At 40.7% G+C, this 20,533-nt stretch overlaps 2 protein-coding genes across 2 annotated transcripts in view; both read right to left on the bottom strand.

The window, feature by feature from the left end:
• Nucleotides 1–20,533, bottom strand: part of MAGEC3 (MAGE family member C3) — a 671,639-nt gene that overhangs the window by 250,214 nt on the left and 400,892 nt on the right.
• On the bottom strand, nt 12,834–13,712 carry LOC100978157 (uncharacterized). The gene is made up of 2 exons (XM_003804475.3): nt 13,337–13,712; nt 12,834–13,147 (listed from the first exon to the last, which is right to left on the bottom strand). The coding sequence occupies exons 1-2, from the start codon at nt 13,634–13,636 to the stop codon at nt 12,932–12,934; spliced, it is 516 nt and encodes a 171-aa protein (XP_003804523.1). The 5' UTR covers nt 13,637–13,712; the 3' UTR covers nt 12,834–12,931.

Below are 20,533 nucleotides of genomic sequence, written 5' to 3'. Positions count from 1 at the left end.
GTAAGTGTTTGGTAAGTTTCTCATTCGCTTGCTGGCTCTCTCAACTGCCACCATGTAAGATGTGCCTGCTTTCCCTTCCACCATGATTGTAAGTTTCCTGAGGTGTCCCGAGACATGCAGAACTGTGAGTTGATTAAACTTCCTTTGTTCATGAATTACCTAGTCTTGAGAATATCTTTATAGCAGCGTGAAAATGGACTAATTCAGTAAATTGATAGCACAGAGTGGGGCGCTGCTATAAAGATACTTGAAAATGTGAAAGTGACTTTGGAACTGGGTAATGGGCAGAGGTTGGAACAGTTTGGAGGGCTCAGAAGGCAGGAAGATGTGAGAAAGTTCGGAGCTTCCTAGAGACTCGTTGTGTGGTTTTGACCAAAATGTGGATAGTGATGTGAACAGTGAAGCCCAGGCTGAGGTGGTCTCGGGTGGAGATGAGAAACTTATTGGGAACTAGAGTAAAAATCACTCTTGCTATGTTTAGCAAAGAGACTGGTAGCATTTTGCCCCTGCCCTGGAGATTTGTGGAACTTTTAACTTGACAGAGATGATTTATGGTATCTGACAGAAGAAATTTCTAAGTGGCAAAGTGTTCAAGAGGAAGCAGAGCATAGAAGTTTAGATTATTTGCAACCTGACAATGCAATAGAAAAGAAAAACCCATTTTCCTGGGAGAAATTTAAGTCAGTTGCAGAAATTTGCATAAGTAATGAAAAGCCTATTGTTAATCACCAAGACAATGGGGAAAATGTCTCCATGGCATTTCAGAGATCTTGCTGGCAGCCCCTCCCATCACAGGCCCAGAGGCCAAGAAGAAAAAACTGGTTCACTGGGCAGGGCCCATGGCCCCCTGCTGTGTGCAGCATCAAGAATTGATGCCCTGTGTCCCAGCTGCTCCAGCTCCAGCCTTGGCTAAAAGGGGCCAAGGTACAGCTTGGGCCGTTGTTTCAGAGGGTGCAAGACCCAAGCTTTGGTGGCTTCCATGTGGTGTTGGGTCTGTGGGAGCACAGAACTCAAAAATTGAGGTTTAGGGACCTCTGCCTAGATTACAGAGGATTTATGGAAATACCTGATTGTCCAGGCAGAAATTTGCTGCACGGGTGGAGCCCACATGGAGAACCTCTGCTAGGGCAGTGCAGAAGGGAAATGTGGGGTTGGAGCCCCCACACAGAGTCCTCACTGAGGCACTGTCTACTAGAATGAAAGAAGGCGGCTACCATCCTCCAGACCCAAAAATGATAGATCCACAGACAGCTTGCACTGTGCACCTGGAAAAGCCACAGATACTCAATGCTAGCCTGTGAAAGCAGCTGAGAGTGGGGCTATACCCTGCAAAGCCACAGGGGCAGAGCTGCCCAAGATCATGGGAACCCACCTCCTGTGCCAGAGTGACCTGGATATGAAACATGGATTTAAAGGAGATAATTTTGGAGCTTTAAAATATCATGACTGCCCTGTTGGATTCCGGACTTGCGTGGGGCCTGTAGCCACTTTGTTTTGGCCAATTTCTCCAATTTGCAATTAGAACATTTATCCAGTGGCTTTACCCCCTTTGTGTCTTGGAAGTAACTAGCTTGCTTTTGATTTTGCAGGCTCATAGGTAGAAGGGACTTGCCTTGTCTCAGATGTGAGTTTTGACTGTGGACTTTTGAGTTACTGTTGAAATGAGTTAAGACTTTGGGGGGCTGTTGGAAAGGCATAATTTGTTTTGAAATGTGACAAGACATGAGATTTGGGAGGGGCCAGTGGCAGAATGAAATGGTTTGTCTCTATGTCTCCACCCAAATCTCATCTCATATTGTAATTCCCAGGTGTTGAGGGAGGAAGCTGGTGAGAGATGATTAAATCAGGGGGGCAGTTTCACCCATGCTGTTCTCACGATTGTGAGTGAGTTCTCATGAGATCTGATGGTTTTGTAAGTTATTAGCAAGTTCCTTCTTCGCTCTCTGGCTCTCTCGCCTGCCGCCACGTAAGATGTGCCTGCTTCCACTTCTGCCATGATTTTAATTTTCCTAAAGCCTCCCCAGCCATGAGGAAATGTGAGTCACTTAAATCTCCTTAGTTTATGAATTATGTACTCTCAGGTGGTATCTTTATAGCAGTATGAAAACTAATACACCCTCCATGGTTGTATTTGGAGATGGGGCCTCTAAGGAAGTAATTAAGATTAGATGAGTTCGTAAGGGTGGGGCCTTTATCTGACAGAATTAGTGCCCTTGTAACAGACACTAGAGAGCTTCCTCTCCCTTCCATGTGAGGATGCAATGAGAAGGCCACTGTCTATAACTAGGAAAAAAATCATCACCAGAACGCATCATACTGGCATGCTAATCTCAGATTTCTGGTCTCCAGACAATGAGAAATAAATTTCTGTTGTTTGAACAACCCATTCTGTGGTATTGTGTTATAGCAGCCAAAAAAGACCAATAAAGTGCAGTGGCCAAAAACTGGAATCAACCTGAATGCCTGCAATAGAGAAATGGCTTAATAAGTTTCATTTAAGCCATCCTCATTCACATGACTACATTTAAAAGTATGATAATTCTATACCAGAAAATGTGGATAGATTTTTATGTAGTGTTTCTAAGTTATATAACCAAGATGCATTAAAGAGTAAAACAGTGCTTCTATACAGGTGTACGTATATGTATATATGCTATATTACTATATGAAATTGGCAAAGATATGGAAAAATGCACAATCACCTTTTAACATTGGTTATCCAATTGGAGGAGAGAGTAAAGAAATGCAAAATTTTATAGAGATGGTATTTCTAAACATTAAATATATACATATATGTATATACGTGTATACATAACTCTTACAAAAATTCACATGAGCGTTTATACGTATAAAGCTATGTATATATGAAAAGACAGTTGCCAATATTGTGCATATTGCTGGATATTTTTGGTTTTCAGTGTTTTATGTATTTTTAAACTTTCTTGTAACTTGAATTTTTTTTTTTTTTTTTTTTTTTTTTTTTTTTTTTTTTTAGATGGAGGCTTGCTCTGTCACCCAGGCTGGAGTGCAGTGGTGCGATCTCAGTTCACTGCAACCTCCACCTCCCGAGTTCAAGCGATTCTCCTGCCTCAGCCTCCCGAGTAGTTGGGACTACAAGCATGCACCACCACATCCAGGTAATTTTTGTATTTTTAGTAGAGATGGGGTTTCACCATATTCGTCAGGCTGGTCTTTTACTCCTGATCTTGTGATCCATTCGCCTCAGCCTGCCACAATGCTAGGATTACGGGCGTGAGCCACCATGCCCCACCCTGAATTTTTTTTAAATAAAACTTTTAAATGATTTTAAGCTTTAACCTTTGTCTTAATCCATTTTATCTTACTAAAATGTAATACTACATACCGGCTAAATTAAAAACAATAGGACTTTATGGCTGGGCGTGGTGGCTCACGCCTGTAATCCCACCACTTTGGGAGACCAAGGTGGGCAGATCAAAAGGTCAGGAGATTGAGACCATCCTGGCTAACATGGTGAAACCCCATCTCTACTAAAAATACAAAAAAAAAAAAAAAATTGCTGGGCATTGTGGCAGGAGCCTGTAGTCCCAGCTCCTCAGGAGACTGAGGCAGAAAAATTGCTTGAGCCCCAGGCAGAGGTTGCAGTCAGCCAAGATCACACCACTGCACTACAGCCTGGGTGACAGAGCGAGAATCCATCTCAAAAAAAAAAACCAAAACAAAACAAAAAGTTTATTTAGCTCATTTTTCTAGAACTGGGAAGTCCAAGGGCATGGTGTTAGCATCTGGTGAGGGCCTTCTTCCTACATCATAAGATGAGAGATAGCATCACATGGTGAGAGGGCAACAGCATTGGAGTCAGCCCAGGTATCTCTACCTCTTCCTATAAAGCTACTATTCCCATATCATAGGGGCTCCATCCTGATGAACTTATCCAATCCAAATTACTTCCCAAATACCTCACCTCCTATTGACATATGAATCTGAGGATTATATTTTCAATACATGCAATTTTGGGGACACATTCAAACCATAGCCACATTTCTAAATAAAACATTATACAGCAGATTCAGAAAATAACCTAACATGTATAAAATTGATGATTGTTTTGTCTTCCATTTATTCATCAAACATACATTGAGCAGCCACCATGATGTTGTGATAAGTGTATTAAGGTGGTTGCAATTACAAAAATGAATGAAATATGCTTCTTCCTGGTGTATATTGTATAATGAGGGAGACAAAGTTGTAAATCAATGATTTTAATACAACATGGTAAGTGCTCTAATACAAGCAGTAGTAGGACAACAGGAGCCACTAACTCTGCTGGGGTTGGTGGTGGGGAGACATCAGAGTGGGAGCAACAGTTGATCTTAGCCTTGAAGAATGAATAAGCTTTCATCACTCATCAGACATAGGTGGGGAAGAGAAAGCAATTAATTCAAAGAGGAAGGAAAAACACGTAGCATTATTTTACTTGCTCATCAGTGACATGTAAGGAGCAGTAAACAGCTTGGTTTTTTGTTTATTTGTGTGTGTGTGTTTTTGAGATGGAGTCTCACTCTGTCGCCCAGGCTGGAGTGCAGTGGCATGGTCTCGGCTCACTGCAATCTCCGCCTCCTGGATTCAAAAGAGTTCTTCTGCCTCAGCCTCCCGAATAGCTGAAACTACAGGTGCATGCCACCACGCCCAGCTAATTTTCGTTGTTTTTATTAGAGATTCGGTGTCACCATATTGGCCAGGCTGGTCTCGAACTCCTGACCTCCTGATCTGCCCACCACACCTTCCAAAGTGCTGGGATAATAGGCGTGAGCCACCATGCCCAGCCTACAGCTTGTTAATTATAGTTCTAAATGACAATAATGTGGAAAGATAGTGTATTAGTCTGTTCTTATACTACTAATAAAGACATAACTGAGACTGGGTAATTTATAAAGGAAAGAGGTTTAATGGACTCACAATTCCACATGACTGGGGAGGCCTCACAATCATCGCAGAAGGCAAATGAGCAGCAAAGTCACATCTTACGTGGCAGCAGGCAAGAGAGCTTGGGCAGGTTAACTCCCATTTATAAAACCATCAGATCTCCTGAGATGTATTCACTACCATGGCAACAGTAGGGCAGAAGTCACCACCATGACTCAATTATCTCCACCTGGCCCAACCCTTGACATGGGAATTATTACAATTCGAGGTGAGATTTGGATGGGGACACAGCCAACCATATCATTCTGCCACCGGCCCCTCCCAAATCTCATGTCCTCACATTTCAAAACCAATCATGCCTTCCCAAAAGTCCCCCAAAGGCTTAAATCATTTCAGCATTAACTCAAAAGTCCACAGGCCAAGGTCTCATCTGAGACAAGGTAAGTCCCTTCTGCCTATGAGCCTGTAAAATCAAAAGCAAGTTAGTTACTTCCGAGACACAATGCAAGTATAGGCACTGGGTAAAGAAGCCCATTCCACATGGGAGAAATTGGCCAAAACAAAGGGGCTACAGGCCCCATTCAAGTCCAAAATCCAACAGGGCAGTCATTAAACCTTAAAGTTCCAACATGATCTCCTTTGACTCCATGTATCACATCCAGTTCACGCTGATGCAAGTAGTGGACTCCCATGGCCTTGGGCAGCTCTGCCCCTGTGGCTTTGCAGGGTACAGCCCCTCTCCCAGCTGTTTTCACAGGCTGGCATTGAGTGTCTGCAGCTTTTTTAGGTGCACGGTGCAAGCTGTCAGTGGATCTACCATTCTGGGGTCTGGAGGACAGTGGCCCTCTTCCCACAGCTTCACTAGGCAGTGCCCCAGTGGGGACTCTGTGTGGGGGTTCTGACCCCACATTTCCCTTCCACACAGGCCAAGCAGAGGTTCTCCATGAGGGGTCCACCCCTGCAGCAAACCTCTGCCTGGACAGCCATGTGTTTCTATATATCCTCTGAAATCTAGTAGAAAGAGGTTCCCAAATCTCAATTTTTGTCTTCCACATACCCACGGGACAAACATCATCTGGAAGCTACCAAGGCTTAGGACTTGAATCCTCTGAAGCAATGGCCTGAGATGCACCTTGGCCACTTTTAACCTTGGACTGAAGTGCCTAGGAAGCAGGCACCAAGTCAAGAGGCTACACACAGCAGAGGGTCCCTGGATCTGGCACAAGAAACCGTTTTTCTCTTCTAGGCCTCCAAGCCTGTGATGGAAGGGGCTGCAATGAAGGTCTCTGACATGCCCTGGAGTCATTTTCCCCATTGTTTTAACAATTAGTATTTGGTTCCTCATTACTTATGCAAATTTTTGGAGCTGGCTTAAGTTCTCCCCAGAAAATAGGTTTTTCTTTTCTATTGCATTATCAGGCTGCAAACTTTTCGCAGTTTTATGCTCTGTTTCCTCTTGAACACTTTGCTGCTTAGAAATTTCTTCTGCCAGATACCCTAAATTATCTCTCTCAAGTTCAAAGTTCCACAGATCTCTAGGGCAGAGGCAAAATGCCATAAGTCTCTTTCTATGGCAAGAATGACCTTTACTCCAGTTCCCAAGTTCCTCATCTCCATCTGAGACCACCTCAGCCTGGACTTTATTGTCTATATCACTATCTGCCTTTTGGTCAAGGCCATTCAACAAGTCTCTAGGAAGTTCCAAAGTTCTCCATATCTTCCTGTCCTCTCCTGAGACCTCCAAACCTCTGTTCCAACCTATGCCTGTTACCCAGGTCCAAAGACGCTTCCACATGTTTGGATATCTTTACAGCAGTGCTCCACTCTCTGCGGTACCAATTTGCTGTATTAGTCTGTTGCTGTATTAGTTTGCTGCTAATAAAGACAAACCCAAGACTGGGTAATTTATAAAGGAACGAGTTTACTTGACTCAGTTCCACATTGCTGGAAATGCCTCACAATCATGGCAGAAGGCAAATGAGGAGCAAAATCACATCTTACATGGAGGCAGGCAAGAAATCTTATGCAGGGGAACTCCCATTTATAAAACCATCATATCTCATGAGGTATCAGATGTCCAGGATAAAAGCATGGGGGAAACAACTAAAAGCACCAAGGGACAAAGATATTTAGAGAAAGTTCTGGTTTGAAAGTAATAAAATGAGAACTGGCTTCAAAAAAATTCAAACATTGTTTTCTGGATGAAGAAACACTCAAATATGCATTTAACAGAAAAAAAAAAAACACCAAAGAAATCTGGCTAAGTTAAGCAACTTGTCTGCAGTTAGGTTAGAAATATGGGTTGCTGCTCATTTACGCCTGTGGAAGGAGGTTGGAGAGGAGAGATGTTCAAATGATGACTCATCAGGTACAAAGAGAAAATGTCATAGATCAGCCACTACCACAACTTCATTTTATAAATTAATCATAACCCATATATGACCAGTTATTATGAAGTATCTAAGGTGATATGGATTGGCTGTGTCCCCACCCAAATCTCTTTTTAAATTGTAGTTCCCATAATCCCCACATGTTGTGGGAGGGACCTGCTTGGAAGTAATTGAATCATGGGGTCAGTTATCCTCATGCTGTTCTCATGATAGTGAGTTCTCAGGAGATCTGATGGTTTTATAAGGGACTTTTTTCCCTTTTGCTCAGTACCTCTCTCTTGTTGCCTTGTGAAGAAGGATGTGTTTGCTTTCCCTTCCACGACGATTGAAAATTTCCTGAGACTTTCCCAGCCATGCGGAACTGTGAGTCAATTAACACTTGTTTCTTTACAAATTACCCAGTCTTGGGTATTTCTTCATAGCAGCGTGAGAATGAACTAATACATAAGGGTACCAGAATGCCTAGCTATTGAGCACAGGTGACCAAAGATAATTGTGTCTTCAATAAAAACAAATAAGGGCTCAGTAATCATGAGTTAACAGCAGCTTATACATGACATGCTAGCACTTGGAGAGTTGGCAAAGAAAAGCAAGAAGTAGCTTGCTTTTATTTATGTATTTATTTATATTATGGTTGTTAATAACAGTAGCCATTTTATCAAATGCCTATTATGTGTCTAATATAGTACCAGGTTTTTTACATAAATTACTTCATTCAATTCCACAGTGACCCTAGGACATAGAGGCGTACCATTATCATCTCATTTTATACATCAGGGAATTAATCCTTACAGAGGTTAAGGAACTTGCTCAGGAACAAATAGCCTTTAGGTGGTGATACTTTAAAATGAGGTCAAACTTCAAAGCCTATCCTCTAAACTGCTATGTTAGATACTAAGTTATATTCTTCCTGCTACAAGCCTAGTCTTAGCCAATATTATCTTATACATGCATTGTTGCTACAATCTGTCACATCTGTGGTCTTATCAAATCCGCAACATCCAGTGATCTTTCTAAAAATTAAATCAATCTACATCACTGTCATGCATCAAAGCCAAAATGGCTTCCACTACATGTAAAATAAAACCCAAGTTCTTAACACTACGCGTCTCTACGTGTCTTTATCTTTGCCAAGCTCTCTAGTCTCAGTTGTCTATTTCCATTCTTCCTCCTCTCACTCTACTCCAGGCATACTTGCCTATTTGCTGCTCCTCAACACTTTGTCCTTATTCTTACTTCATGACCTTGCTACTTGCTCTTCTTTATATCTAAGATGTTGTTTATAAAGTCTTCACACAGCAGATTCTATCTCATTGTTTAGTTCTGAATTCAAAAGTCAACTCCTCAGAGATTTTCCCACATCTCCTAAGTAAAATGTTGGCCTCTGTCCCACTACCACCATTCTCACCCTTCCCTTTGACCATGTAAATATAAATTAAACAACTGCATAACTATAGACTATACATTCTTAACTGTAAGCCCAGGAACTAGAACAGGTCTGACACATATCAGGCACTCCATAAAATATTTGTTTCCTGAGACATTGGTACAATAAAATGTCATATTCATATGACCACTAATGCATATATTAGATAAATGCATAATATGCGTAAATATATATGCATATATATATATATATATATATAGTATGCAGTATATGAGCTTCTTATAGTCATCCTGAAGAAGTGGAATTTATACCCAACACTCAAAATTTGGTTTCAAAGTCAAGACTAATGGTGCCACACATGCACCAAGAGGGTACAATAAGGATTATTATTTACATGAGTCAAATAACAAAAATGGAGTAAGACTGTATGAAACTTCAGCCCTGATGCTTGACTGACAACTGAAATTTGCCATGTTGTATTTATTTTGAACTAGTTTAAATAACATTCTATGAGGCCTCCTACCTAAAATCAACAAGGAAGGTAAAAGTTCCATTGCCTTATTCAAGAGCTGAATGTTGTTTATTTTAAGAAGTGAAATGAGTATCTTGGTCACTATCAATGATGTCTGGAACTCAAAAGTCTACAACACCAAACACAAAGGAGTACCTTGCTAAGAACATGGTATTGAGGTTTTCATATGTACAGAGAAATGCATAATCTTAATTTATATTTGGAGCATCTATGAGTCAAAATAACTGAAGAGTTCTTTAACCCAAATGGGGCAAACTTGGATAAAGAATTGTTTTCTCAATGGCCAGACTATTGGGTAATCTGCCCCAATATTCACATAGGTTCTTTTCTATTTTCCTCAAGCGTCGGCCAGCTTGAGAAATAAAGGGACAGAGTACAAAACAGAGAAATTTTAAAGCTGGGCGTCCGGGGGAGACATCACATGTCCGTAGGTTCCGTGATGCCCCAACAAGCCACAAAAACCAGCAAGTTTTTATTAGGGAGTTTCAAAAGGGGAGGGAGTGTGCAAATAGGTGTGGATCACAGACATCAAGTACTTTACAAGGTAATAGAATATCACAAGGCAAGTGGAGGCAGGGTGAGATGATAGGACCACAGGACCGAGGCGAAATTAAAATTGCTAATGAAGTTTTGGGCACCATTGTCATTGATAACATCTTATCAGGAGACAGGGTTTTGAGATCAACCGGTCTGACCAAAATTTATTAGGTGGGAATTTCCTCTTCCTAATAAGCCTGGGAGCACTATGGGAGACTGGACTCTATTTCACCTCTGCAGTCTCGACCAAAAGAGACAACCACGCCCAGGGGGGGCAGTTCAGAAACCCACCCCCAGGTATGCATTCTCTTTCTCAGGGATGTTCCATGCTGAGAAAAAGAATTCAGCAATATTTCTCCCATTTGCTTTTGAAAGAAGAGAAATATGGCTCTGTTTCAACCGGCTTACCAGCGGTCAGAGTTTAAGGTTATCTCTCTTATTCCCTGAACAACTGCTGCTATCCTGTTCTTTTTTCAAGGTGCCCACATTTCATATTGCTCAAACACACATGCTGTACAATTTGTGCAGTTAATGCAATTATTACAGGGTCCTGAGGCGATATACATCCTCATCAGCTGACAGGATTAAGAGATTAAAGTAAAGACGGCATAGGAAATCACAAGGGTATTGATTGGGGAAGTGATAAGTGTCCATGAAATCTTTACAAGTTATGTTTAGAGACTGCAGTAAAGACAGGCATAAGAAATTACAAAAGTATTAATTTGGGGAACTAATAAATGTCCATGAAATCTTCACAATTCACATTCTTCTGCCATGGCTTCAGCCGTTCCGTCCATTTGGGGTCCCTGACTTCCCACAACACCAGACCAAATAGTCAGACCATTGACAATAGCTCAAAGGTCTCTAAAAATGTTCAGATGAGGTCAATTAATGGCCAGGACATCCAGTGTTAAGATGATTGTTTAGTTTGGCCGACTGAATCTTGGGTTTTGTCCTTTATCAGGGAAATTTTGGTTAACATATGAAAAGCAGCAGTTCCCAAGCAACCTCTATTAGGGGTGAGGGTGGTAATGCCATTGGTAATAGTGAATGATAATCCTTTGGTAGTCACTCTGTTGATTCTAAGGGACTCCCTGGTTATCCAAGGAGTCTGAGAGAGCAATGTCCTCTTACAGAACTGTGGAATCTAGTGAGGGACTGAGGACAGAGGAGTTACCGTCTCCTGTAGGTGGGAACATACAGAAAAATCAGGTGTGGCTCCATCCTGTAGTGAGGAAGTTTCACTAGCCATGATGAGCTAACTGGTTGCTAATTCCAGGACCCAGGCATAATGAACACCTAGATGTTGAGGGTCACAGGTACAGGGCCTGAGAGAACTTATATTTCTGGTCAAAACCCAGTAGGTTGCCACCAGTTGCCACACTAATGGCATATAGCATAAAGCCAAACAGAGCAGTTCCTTGTATCAGAAGCCCATGGGCAACTAAAGGCTATCATCGCTGGTCTGGTGACTTCAGTAAGTATGAAATGAGGTTGCTAAAATCTCTACAGTGCTTAAATCTCTGGGGAGACCTAACACAAGTGCCTGTTGCATACCAATTTAGACAAATTCCAGAGCCTTTTGTTGCAGGTGCCTTCATTCAAGATGGACCAATTTACAAGTGACAGAACAAATACACTTAAATAAATTTGTATGTAGGGAATATATTACCTCCAGGATCCAAAAATGTCTAAATGATATTAGACTTGTTTTAAAAATGTGGGTGCTGAGACTAAAAGCTTTTTCTTGACACTGTTGCATTGGAGCAGCCCTCAGATTACCAAATAATTTTCAGAAATTTAACTGATGTAGTGTGGCTTTGTACTATGTGTGAGGGCAATGGCTGATTTCCTTTCTGTGATCTTGTTTGCTAACATTTTTATGTCCTGAAGAAGTGTCTCATAGGAAACTCCTCAGAAGAGGTTGTCATCAGTGTAATGTCATACCTAAGCATCTAGGAAAATCTAGATGTAGTTAATATTCTGCCTGTGAAGATTATATGAGATGACGGAAGTGGAAAGATACCCCACCAAGTACCCTGGTAGAGTTGTATTGTGTCCCTTTGAAGGTGAAGGTAAGTACACTGCAGGTGAGAGGCTGTTGAAACAGGAAGTGAACAGGACATTTAGCCAAATACTTTGCTATTACTGCAAATTATTTACCAGATACGTATTGGACGGAATCAGTAATTTGAATAATATTAGGTATGAAGACCTGATGAGCGGAACCATGGCATTAAGGTTACAGTAATATACACTGAGGCACCATTTATATTTTCCAGATTTAAGAACAATCCAAATTTGGCTGTTAAATGCATAAGCAGTGAGGGTAATCATCTATACAGGTCTAATTCTCTAAATAGGTCTTATATAATGGGTTTCAATTATTGAAGATTCTATTTTAATTTAGATTGGGCTTTTTAAAAAGCAACGGAGGAAGATGTTAATTATTAACTTATTTTAACTGCGTGAGGCAGTCCATAGGGTCCCATTTTTCAAGCTGATCACAAGTACCAAAGACTTAATTTTAATTTATTACTCATTAGGTTAGATTGTCCATGATCAGTAGGGGATATTTGGAAAGAATTGATGCCATGGATATGGGGATTTTAGGCAAGGGAATAATTAAAATAGTTGAGGCTGGGCATATCTGTTCATTTCCATTTTAAATTCGGTAACTCTCCAGTTGTTTTTATCAGCTTGATCAGATGTGGGGTAGGAGAAGGGAATGAGATGAAGCTTAAAATCTGGCGGCAGACAAACATCAAAAACGGAATCAAACCCATTGTTGCATACTACCACCCCACACACATCACAACTCTCCCTATCTACACACCCTCCCACACACACAGAAACACCAATTCCTTTTCCTCTTTTACTGTGGAATAAATTATTAAGCAGGAAATTTGTCTTCAGTGCTCGTTCCTCATCTAGTCCTTAATCCCAATGTCTGGCTAACTGTGGCTGCCAGCCTGTCTCACAACCTGGAAGGTTCTCAACTCCCTCCCTCCTCACACACATGCTCTTCCCCTTCTTTCCCTCCCTCTCCATTATTAGAAAACACCACAGAGATATACAGAACTTTTCAAAATCTTTTGGTTGAATTTTAATCACCAACATCCAAGAATCTTGGTGCAATATGTAGTTTCTCTGCACAGGAGACCATTTCTACAGGTTAACCTAGAGATGAGATAGGTCTTGGTCTTCTGATGAGCTCTCAGAATCACTTGAGGTGGGAGACTCCTCGTGGCTGTCTTCATCCTCATTTGGCTGATTTTCATCCCTTTTTTTATTACTGTGGTAATAAAAAATTAATACAGTTGACTTTTTCCCCGCTTTACGTCTTTCTGAATTCTGCTGAACAAATGATCTTATCTTCTTTGCTGCCTTCAACAACTGGAAGAAAAACAGAGTGAGCCAAAAGAGACATTAATTTGGAGAAGTGGATGGGGAATGTGTGGAAAGGGAGATTTTGTGATGATGTGTAAAGGTTGAGGAAAGATTTTGTGCCAGATAAGGACAAGATAGGAATCTTGGGTTAGGTATCAATGGGGAGGAAGAGTCACATAATTAGGGATATCTCACCTCGTCAGTTTCACCTTCTTTAGCTTCACAAGTAGTTTTCTTTCTCCATTTCATGCTGGGATTTTCTTGGCTTGTGCTTGTGGATGGTTCAGGCATGTCTGAACTAGCTTCTCCTACTTCTTCGGTAACCTTTGGGATAATGTAGCAATGGTGGCCTATATTCCCTTCTGGCTCCTTGTTAATCTCCGCCATCTTAGAGCAAAAGTAGGCTATAGCCTCTTTTATTTCTTTAGGAACATCTTCTATCGTAGAACAACAGTAGCGTACAGTGTCTTCCTCTTCTTCACTAAACTCTGCCATCCTAGATGAACAGAAGCCTACAGCCTCTCCTGATTTTTCCCTAACCTCTGCCACCCTAGAGCAACAGTAGCCTACTCCAGGCCTCCTGATCTCTCTCTATATATACTCCTCAGGACAATGAGATTCCACATTCTTCAGTCTGATTGGCCAGCAAGAAATTACTCTGCCAATGGTAGCCCTGGGGTGGCTTAGACATCACCAGGCAACACTCCTGACAATTTCATGGCTTACACATCACAAAGCACCACTCCTGACAATTCCATGCGGGGAGGGACAGGGTACAGAGGAGTCTAAACGGTCTGGTTAGAGAAAAAGGAGAGCTTCCTCAACACCAATAAGGGTCATTCCAAAGTGACCTCTCACCCTTCTTTGTCTCTCCTAGTTTAATTGTGGTGTGTCACATGGCTTAGAAGGGTGTTTCCCCCAAGCCATTCCCCATGGCTACCCCAAACAGTCATTCATTCTATTGTCTCCCAGCCTTCACCAATACTGGATATTTTGTATGTCTTATCGAAAATCCTTCTGAGCCAGTGTACCCATATTTAAGTCTAAATACAGATGTGAGTTATCTCACTTTTCTCCAACAACACGTGCCTCTACCAGGCAACTTTCCCAAGGTGTGTGTGTGTGTGTGTGTGTGTGTGTGTGTGTGTGTGGTTACTGCATACAATTCATGGACATTCCTCTCTACCTTATTCATATAAGTTTCTTCTTTCAGAGAACCTCATATCAAGTCAATATCATCAGGATTATGGGACTCCTTCATGAAAATGGTTGAATGAATCCCTTGTTTTTTTCCACAAGGGTGTCATGGATGTTTCTCCCTAAAACTCTGATGATCAAAATCTTTTTTGTGACACTGACCTAAACAGTATCGCAAGAAGCATTTTTAAAATTCCTAGTGAGTTATCTGCTTTTAGGAGTGTGTTCTCAGCATTTCAAATAGTAACTGCTCTCCCTCCATACGAGTGACCACCCAGTGGGCCTATATATTGAAGAGACTCTCAGTCTTTCTCCTCAACTATCTAAAGAAAGAATACTAACACCTGGTTTAGAAACAACTGATGGTAAAAATGGAAGAGTTCATCCTTGAGCCTAGTTTCAGTCATATCTTATATTGGAATTGAGACACATGATTCAATCTGAATTCACAGATCCAGGCTGAAACACAAGATTCAGGGCTGCATTAAGAAGGGCTCCAACCCAATATTCCTGTCAATAAATGTCAATTCGTTAAACTGCTGACTTACGTTGTTGAAATCTTTAGCATAGGCTTGGTAGAACCCTACCAATGCTGCACAAAGCAGTACAGTTTAAAGTACAAGCTAGGCGGCAGGCAGTAGCTCAAACTGCATGTCACCAGCAGGTAGCAGGGCCAGTTAGGAAGCTAAAGCAAGAGAAAAAAGACCCCTGGTGGTAGTGAAGAGTGCCTAGATATCCTGTTCACAGATTCAATGTGACAGGATGGATTCCACACCAAAAATTTGGTTTGGATGTCAAAACTGATGATACATGCACCAAAAGGGAATGGAAAATTTTATTACTCACATAATGAGGCTTTCTGGGGAGATCAGGACAGGTTTCCAAGCAGGTAAAAGAATGCTTGAGAGAACAGAGAGAAAAAAAAAAAAACTGGCTTGGTTTTTATGACGGTTAGGGGGTAAAGCTGGTATGAGTGTCCCACACACAGACTAGAGCTTGCATGGTTTGACCTTCACACTAGCCCTAAAGAAGGAATCACCTGGGCTTTCTTATCAGATCTAGGTAAGAAGAGGAAGAGGAAGCGGTGGGTCGTGAAAATTGTTAGCCGTCAAATGTAAAACATGGAGTCAGATTCTATTACACAGCTATTTTACAGAAGTGTTGTGTAAATGAAAAACGTTCCAGCAAAATTTAGAATTTTCAAAACCACTGTAACCAAGCTTCTCATATTGTTTTTGGTATAAGCTGCATTTCATTACATTAGCATAACCAAAATTATGGTCCTTTAAATATTCTTTAAGAAAGCTTAGGATTATCTTGGTTCATCAACAGAGAAACTGTGCAGAAAGACAAAGCTGTTACCATCAGCAAGTCTGCTACTCCGTCTACAGCAGTGCAGACCTAATTTCACTATCTGCTGAATTATGTGAGGCTTTTTACCTTCTTCCTATCTCAGATCATTAAAGACTGTAATCATAATTACAGAAGCCAACATTTATTGACCACTAAATACATGCTGAAATTAAGCTAAATAATTGTCATACCTGAGACTGGGTAAGTTAGAAAAATCAGAAATTTATTTCTCACAATTCCAGATGCTGAGAAGTCCAAGATCAAGGTGCCAGCAGGTTTGGTTGTCTGGTAAGGGCTTGCTCTCTGCTTCCAAGATGGTACCTTTTTACTGCATCCTCTGGTGGGGAGGAACGCTGTGTCTTCACATGGAAGGTGGTAGAAGGAAAAGCCAGTCTAAAGTTGTATGAAGACTCTTTTTAAGGGCCCTGATCCTATTCATGAGCAAGGAGCCCTCATACCCTAATCACCTCTTAATGACCCTGCCTCTTAATACTATCACATTGGCAAAATCTGAATTTTGGAGGAGACACATTTAAAGCATAGTTATAACCACATCCATATTCAATGCTTGTCACAACCCTATTGGGGTAATTTGCAAAATAACACTTTTTGCCACCTCCATTCCAATTGTGGAAGCAGAAAAGATCATTGAGGAAAGTACATGGGAATATTTATAGGCCAGGTTGAAAGGGACATGTATCACTCCCACTAACATTTCATTGGCAAGAGCTCACATAGCCACATTTAACTGCAAGAGAGATGGATAAATGGAATCTACCAAGAAGAAGATTATTTGAGTGTTGGTGATCAGCTAGCAATCTCCTACAACTGTCCCATCATCACTTTATTCCTAGTGCATAGAGTAGGGACTGGTATGTAGTAAGTGGTCACAAATATATCTGTTGAGTGAATGAGTTTGAATATTTGGTCAGAGTTACATATAGAAACATATAGAACTAGGTCAGAAACACATAAAACTTGGTTAGGTAATTTTTTAGATATGCCACCAAATGCACAAGCAACAAACAAAGATTAAACTGGACTATATCAAATTTAAAAATCCGCTGCAAAAAATATACAAAAAAATGAAAAGGCAACCCAAAGAAAAGGAGAAACATATTTGCAAATCACGTATTTGGCAAAGACCTAGTAGGCAGAATATTCTTACAACTCAAAAACAAAAAAATAAAACACCCAATTAAAAGTTGGGTAAAGAACTTAAGCTGACATTTATCTAAGGAAGATGTATAAATAACCAAAAAATACATGAAAAGCTGCTTAATAGCATCAGTCATTAGGGAAAATGCAAATCAAAATCACAACAAGATACCACTTCACACCTACTAAGATAACTATATTAATTTTTTTTTTTTTTTTTGAGACGGAGTCTTGCTTTGTCACCCAGGCTGGAGTGCAGTAGCCCAAGCTCGGCTCACTGCAACCTCCACCTCCCAGGTTCAAGTGATTCTCCTGCCTCAGCCTCGCATGTAGCTGGCACTACAGGCGCGTGCCACCATGCCCAGCTATTTTTTTTTGTATTTTTAGTACAGATGGGGTTTCACCATGTTGGCCAGGCTGGTCTCACACTCCTGACCTCAGCTGATCCGCTCGCCTTGGCCTCCCAAAGCGCTGGGATTACAGGCGTGAGCCACTGTGCCTGGCCTATATAAATAATTTTTTAGATGGAAAATAACAAGCGTCGGTGAGGATGTGGATAAACTGGAACCCTCATACACTTCTGGAGGAAATGTATAATGGTGCAGTCTCCATGTAAAACAGTTTGGCAATTCCTCAAAAAGTTAAACATAAACTTACTATATGACCCAACATAATACTCCTAGGTATATAACCAAAATAATTGAAAACAGAAAAAAACAGTTGAGTGGAGCATTACAACAGCCAAAGGCAAAAGATGTTTTAAGAAGAAAAAATAGTTTCATGAAATACTTCTCACAGGTAATATGGGGCAACACAAGTGACCATTGAACTTGATAGTATGGAAGTTATTGGTAATCTTGAAAAAAAAGGAGAATAAAAGAATGGAAAATATTTAGTGTAAACCTGAATGATGTATATTAAGAACACAATATGAGGTGAGGAAGTGAGAGGTTTCATGCTAAGAAAAGGAAAAACCATGGAGTTGGACGTTGATTTGGTGTCCCGAGAGTGGTTTTTTTTTTGTTTGTGTGGTTTTTTTGTTTGTTTGTTTGAGACAGAGTCTCACTCTGTCGCCTGGCTGGAGTACAGCAGCGTGATCTCAGCTCACTGCAACCTCCGCCTCCTGGGTTCAAGTGTTTCTCCTGCCTCAGCCTCCTGAGTAGCTGAGATTACAGGCATGCACCACCACACCCAGCTAATTTTTGTATTTTTAGTAGAGACAGAGTTTCACCATGTTGGTCAGCCTGGTCTCGAACTCCTGACCTCATGATCGCTTGCCTCAGCCTCCCAAAGTGCTGGGATTACAGGCATGAGCCACAATGCCCTGCCGAGAGTGTATTTTTAAGAGGGTAGATTTAGAGCATACCTTTATGCTGATGTGAATGATTGAGTGAAATCAATGATTGTAAAGAGCAAGAGGATAACTGCAGAAGAAAAAAAAATATTGATAATGCAAGAGGAGTATCAGAGCACTAGTAGATGGGACCTATACTAAAAGTAGAAGATCTGGCCTTACATGAGAACAGGTTATTTTATACATTGCACAGAAGAAAAGGAAAGGATTATGACATGGTTACAAACGCAGGTAAGATGGTGAATTTGGTGGTAAACATATAAGGGAATAAATCTCTGTTGATTCTTCTATTCTCTCAGTGAAGGAAGAGGAAAGGTCATAAAATGATAGGCATGAGAGGCTGGGTTTCTGAAGAACTCAGAAGAGAACAAGGTGTTGAATAGTCGGTTTTAATAGTAGAAAAGGACACATAACATGGAAAGATTGCTCATTTGAGATATGTGGTCAAGAATTTCAGGTGACATCAGTCAGTCTACTCTTGAAAATTTCTATACTTCAAATGACCTCTGGATTTTGAACAAGAAACAGAAATGATTTGTAAGTGACAAAAAGGAGCAAAGTGGCCACTTACTCCACCTCTAGTCTCTGGGGTAGGTGAGGGAAACTGGTGTTCACATGAAAGAACAGCTACATTCCAGTTATAACTAGAGGAAGGGAAGAGTTTGAAGCTACTGGGGAGTTTCTTAATGGCAGACTATGAGTTACAGAGGGCAGAAAAGAAGGGCTAATGATGATGGAGAGAGAGCTGGGTTTACTTTTGTTACGTATATAACAATATGTGGATAAGTGATCAGGCAATGAATAATCTGCAGGTAGGTGACTTAAAAGTGATGAGACAAGATGGAATTAATCCTGATGGTCTCAGAAGAAGGTCACTAATCAGATAAGCTACAGTCCAGAGTATTTATCCGGAATATGAGATATACTTAAGACTATTCTTTTCTGTACCTTGTATGGCAGTCTGGGAAGTGAGTAAAGACCTGCCTGTTGACTGCTTAATTAAGAGTGACCTAGAGCTCAGAGGAATCCGAAAACATCAATAAAAAAACCTTTCCCTAAATACCATGTATTCTGCTTTCTGATCCAGCCTTCCAAAGATAAACTATTGAGAACATTTGAGAGGGAAGATTTGAAAAGACAGGAGTGTGTGTGTTTAGGAGTGTGGGTGTGAATAACAAAGACCAGCCCTGGGTTGCTATTATAGGCATATGAAGCACTGCATTATTCTTGAACAACCCAACATGCCTGTACATCCAGGGCCCAGATATAGACACCAACACTTACTGGGCACCTGCAAAGCCGAAGCTGGGGATGCAGAGAGGCTGAAGGGAAGCGTATTAGCTCAATGTAGGAATGTATTTACTTGGGCTTTCTAAATGGCAGATGGGGAAAAAAATGAAAGAAAGGTAAGTGAGGTTTTTTATCTGACTTCTCTCCTCAGGAAGCAGCACTTAAAAGTTCTATTTCCTACATAAATTCACCTGCTAAAACCCCAGGGAGCTCATCAGTGGGCAGATGTTCTCACATAAGTATAGTTACTAGCAAACATTTAATCAAAATCATGACTGCATCTGGCTCCCATTAAAAGGTTTATCTTTGTTATTGTCTTTTAAGAGAACAGTTCCCCATGCTTATAAATCCTGACTCAGAATATGAATTCAACCTGCCTCAAGTGCTTTGTGGTTACACCTTCCTGCTAGAAATCAGCAAAGTCCACAGAGAATAAATTTGGGGAGTATTGCCAAAGTGTTCTTTTTGTATGTTTTTCAATGTGTATACACTGGAATGTCTAGGAGTTACACACAGTCAGGGGAATGCATTCCTAAGATTTAATTGTTTTTGGTCAAATGCTTACAACGTATGTGAGCATCATGGCAGGAGAAGGGAAGCATTCATTGAATCCCCAACAGAGATATGAGCTCAAACCCAGGAATCCCTTAGTCACATTTTTAGTTAAGTGCTTACCCACTCAGTCTACTTTTGCATTTCTAAAAAAATTTTAAAAGCTGGAGATGAGTGGATAATTCCTTATGAGGCTATTGTAAAGATTAAGGGATCCATAAAAAGAGTGTAGCACCACAATCCATAGATGAGAGAAAATAATTTTAAATTATATACCTGATAAGGGATTTGTATCCAAAATATATAACGTACATATACAAATCAATGAAGAAAAGATAAGTAACCAAGTTTAAAATGGGCAAAGGATATGAACAGGCATTTCTCCCAAGGAAGATATGCAAATGGCTAACAAACACATTAGAAAATCCTTGACATCATCAGTCATCATGGAATTGCAAATCAAAACCACAAAGATATTACCTCACACT

This window comes from Pan paniscus, chromosome X (assembly GCF_029289425.2).
Source record: "Pan paniscus chromosome X, NHGRI_mPanPan1-v2.0_pri, whole genome shotgun sequence".
In the NCBI taxonomy this organism is placed as follows: Eukaryota; Metazoa; Chordata; class Mammalia; order Primates; family Hominidae; genus Pan; species Pan paniscus.
This window is presented reverse-complemented; position numbering and strand designations above follow the sequence as displayed.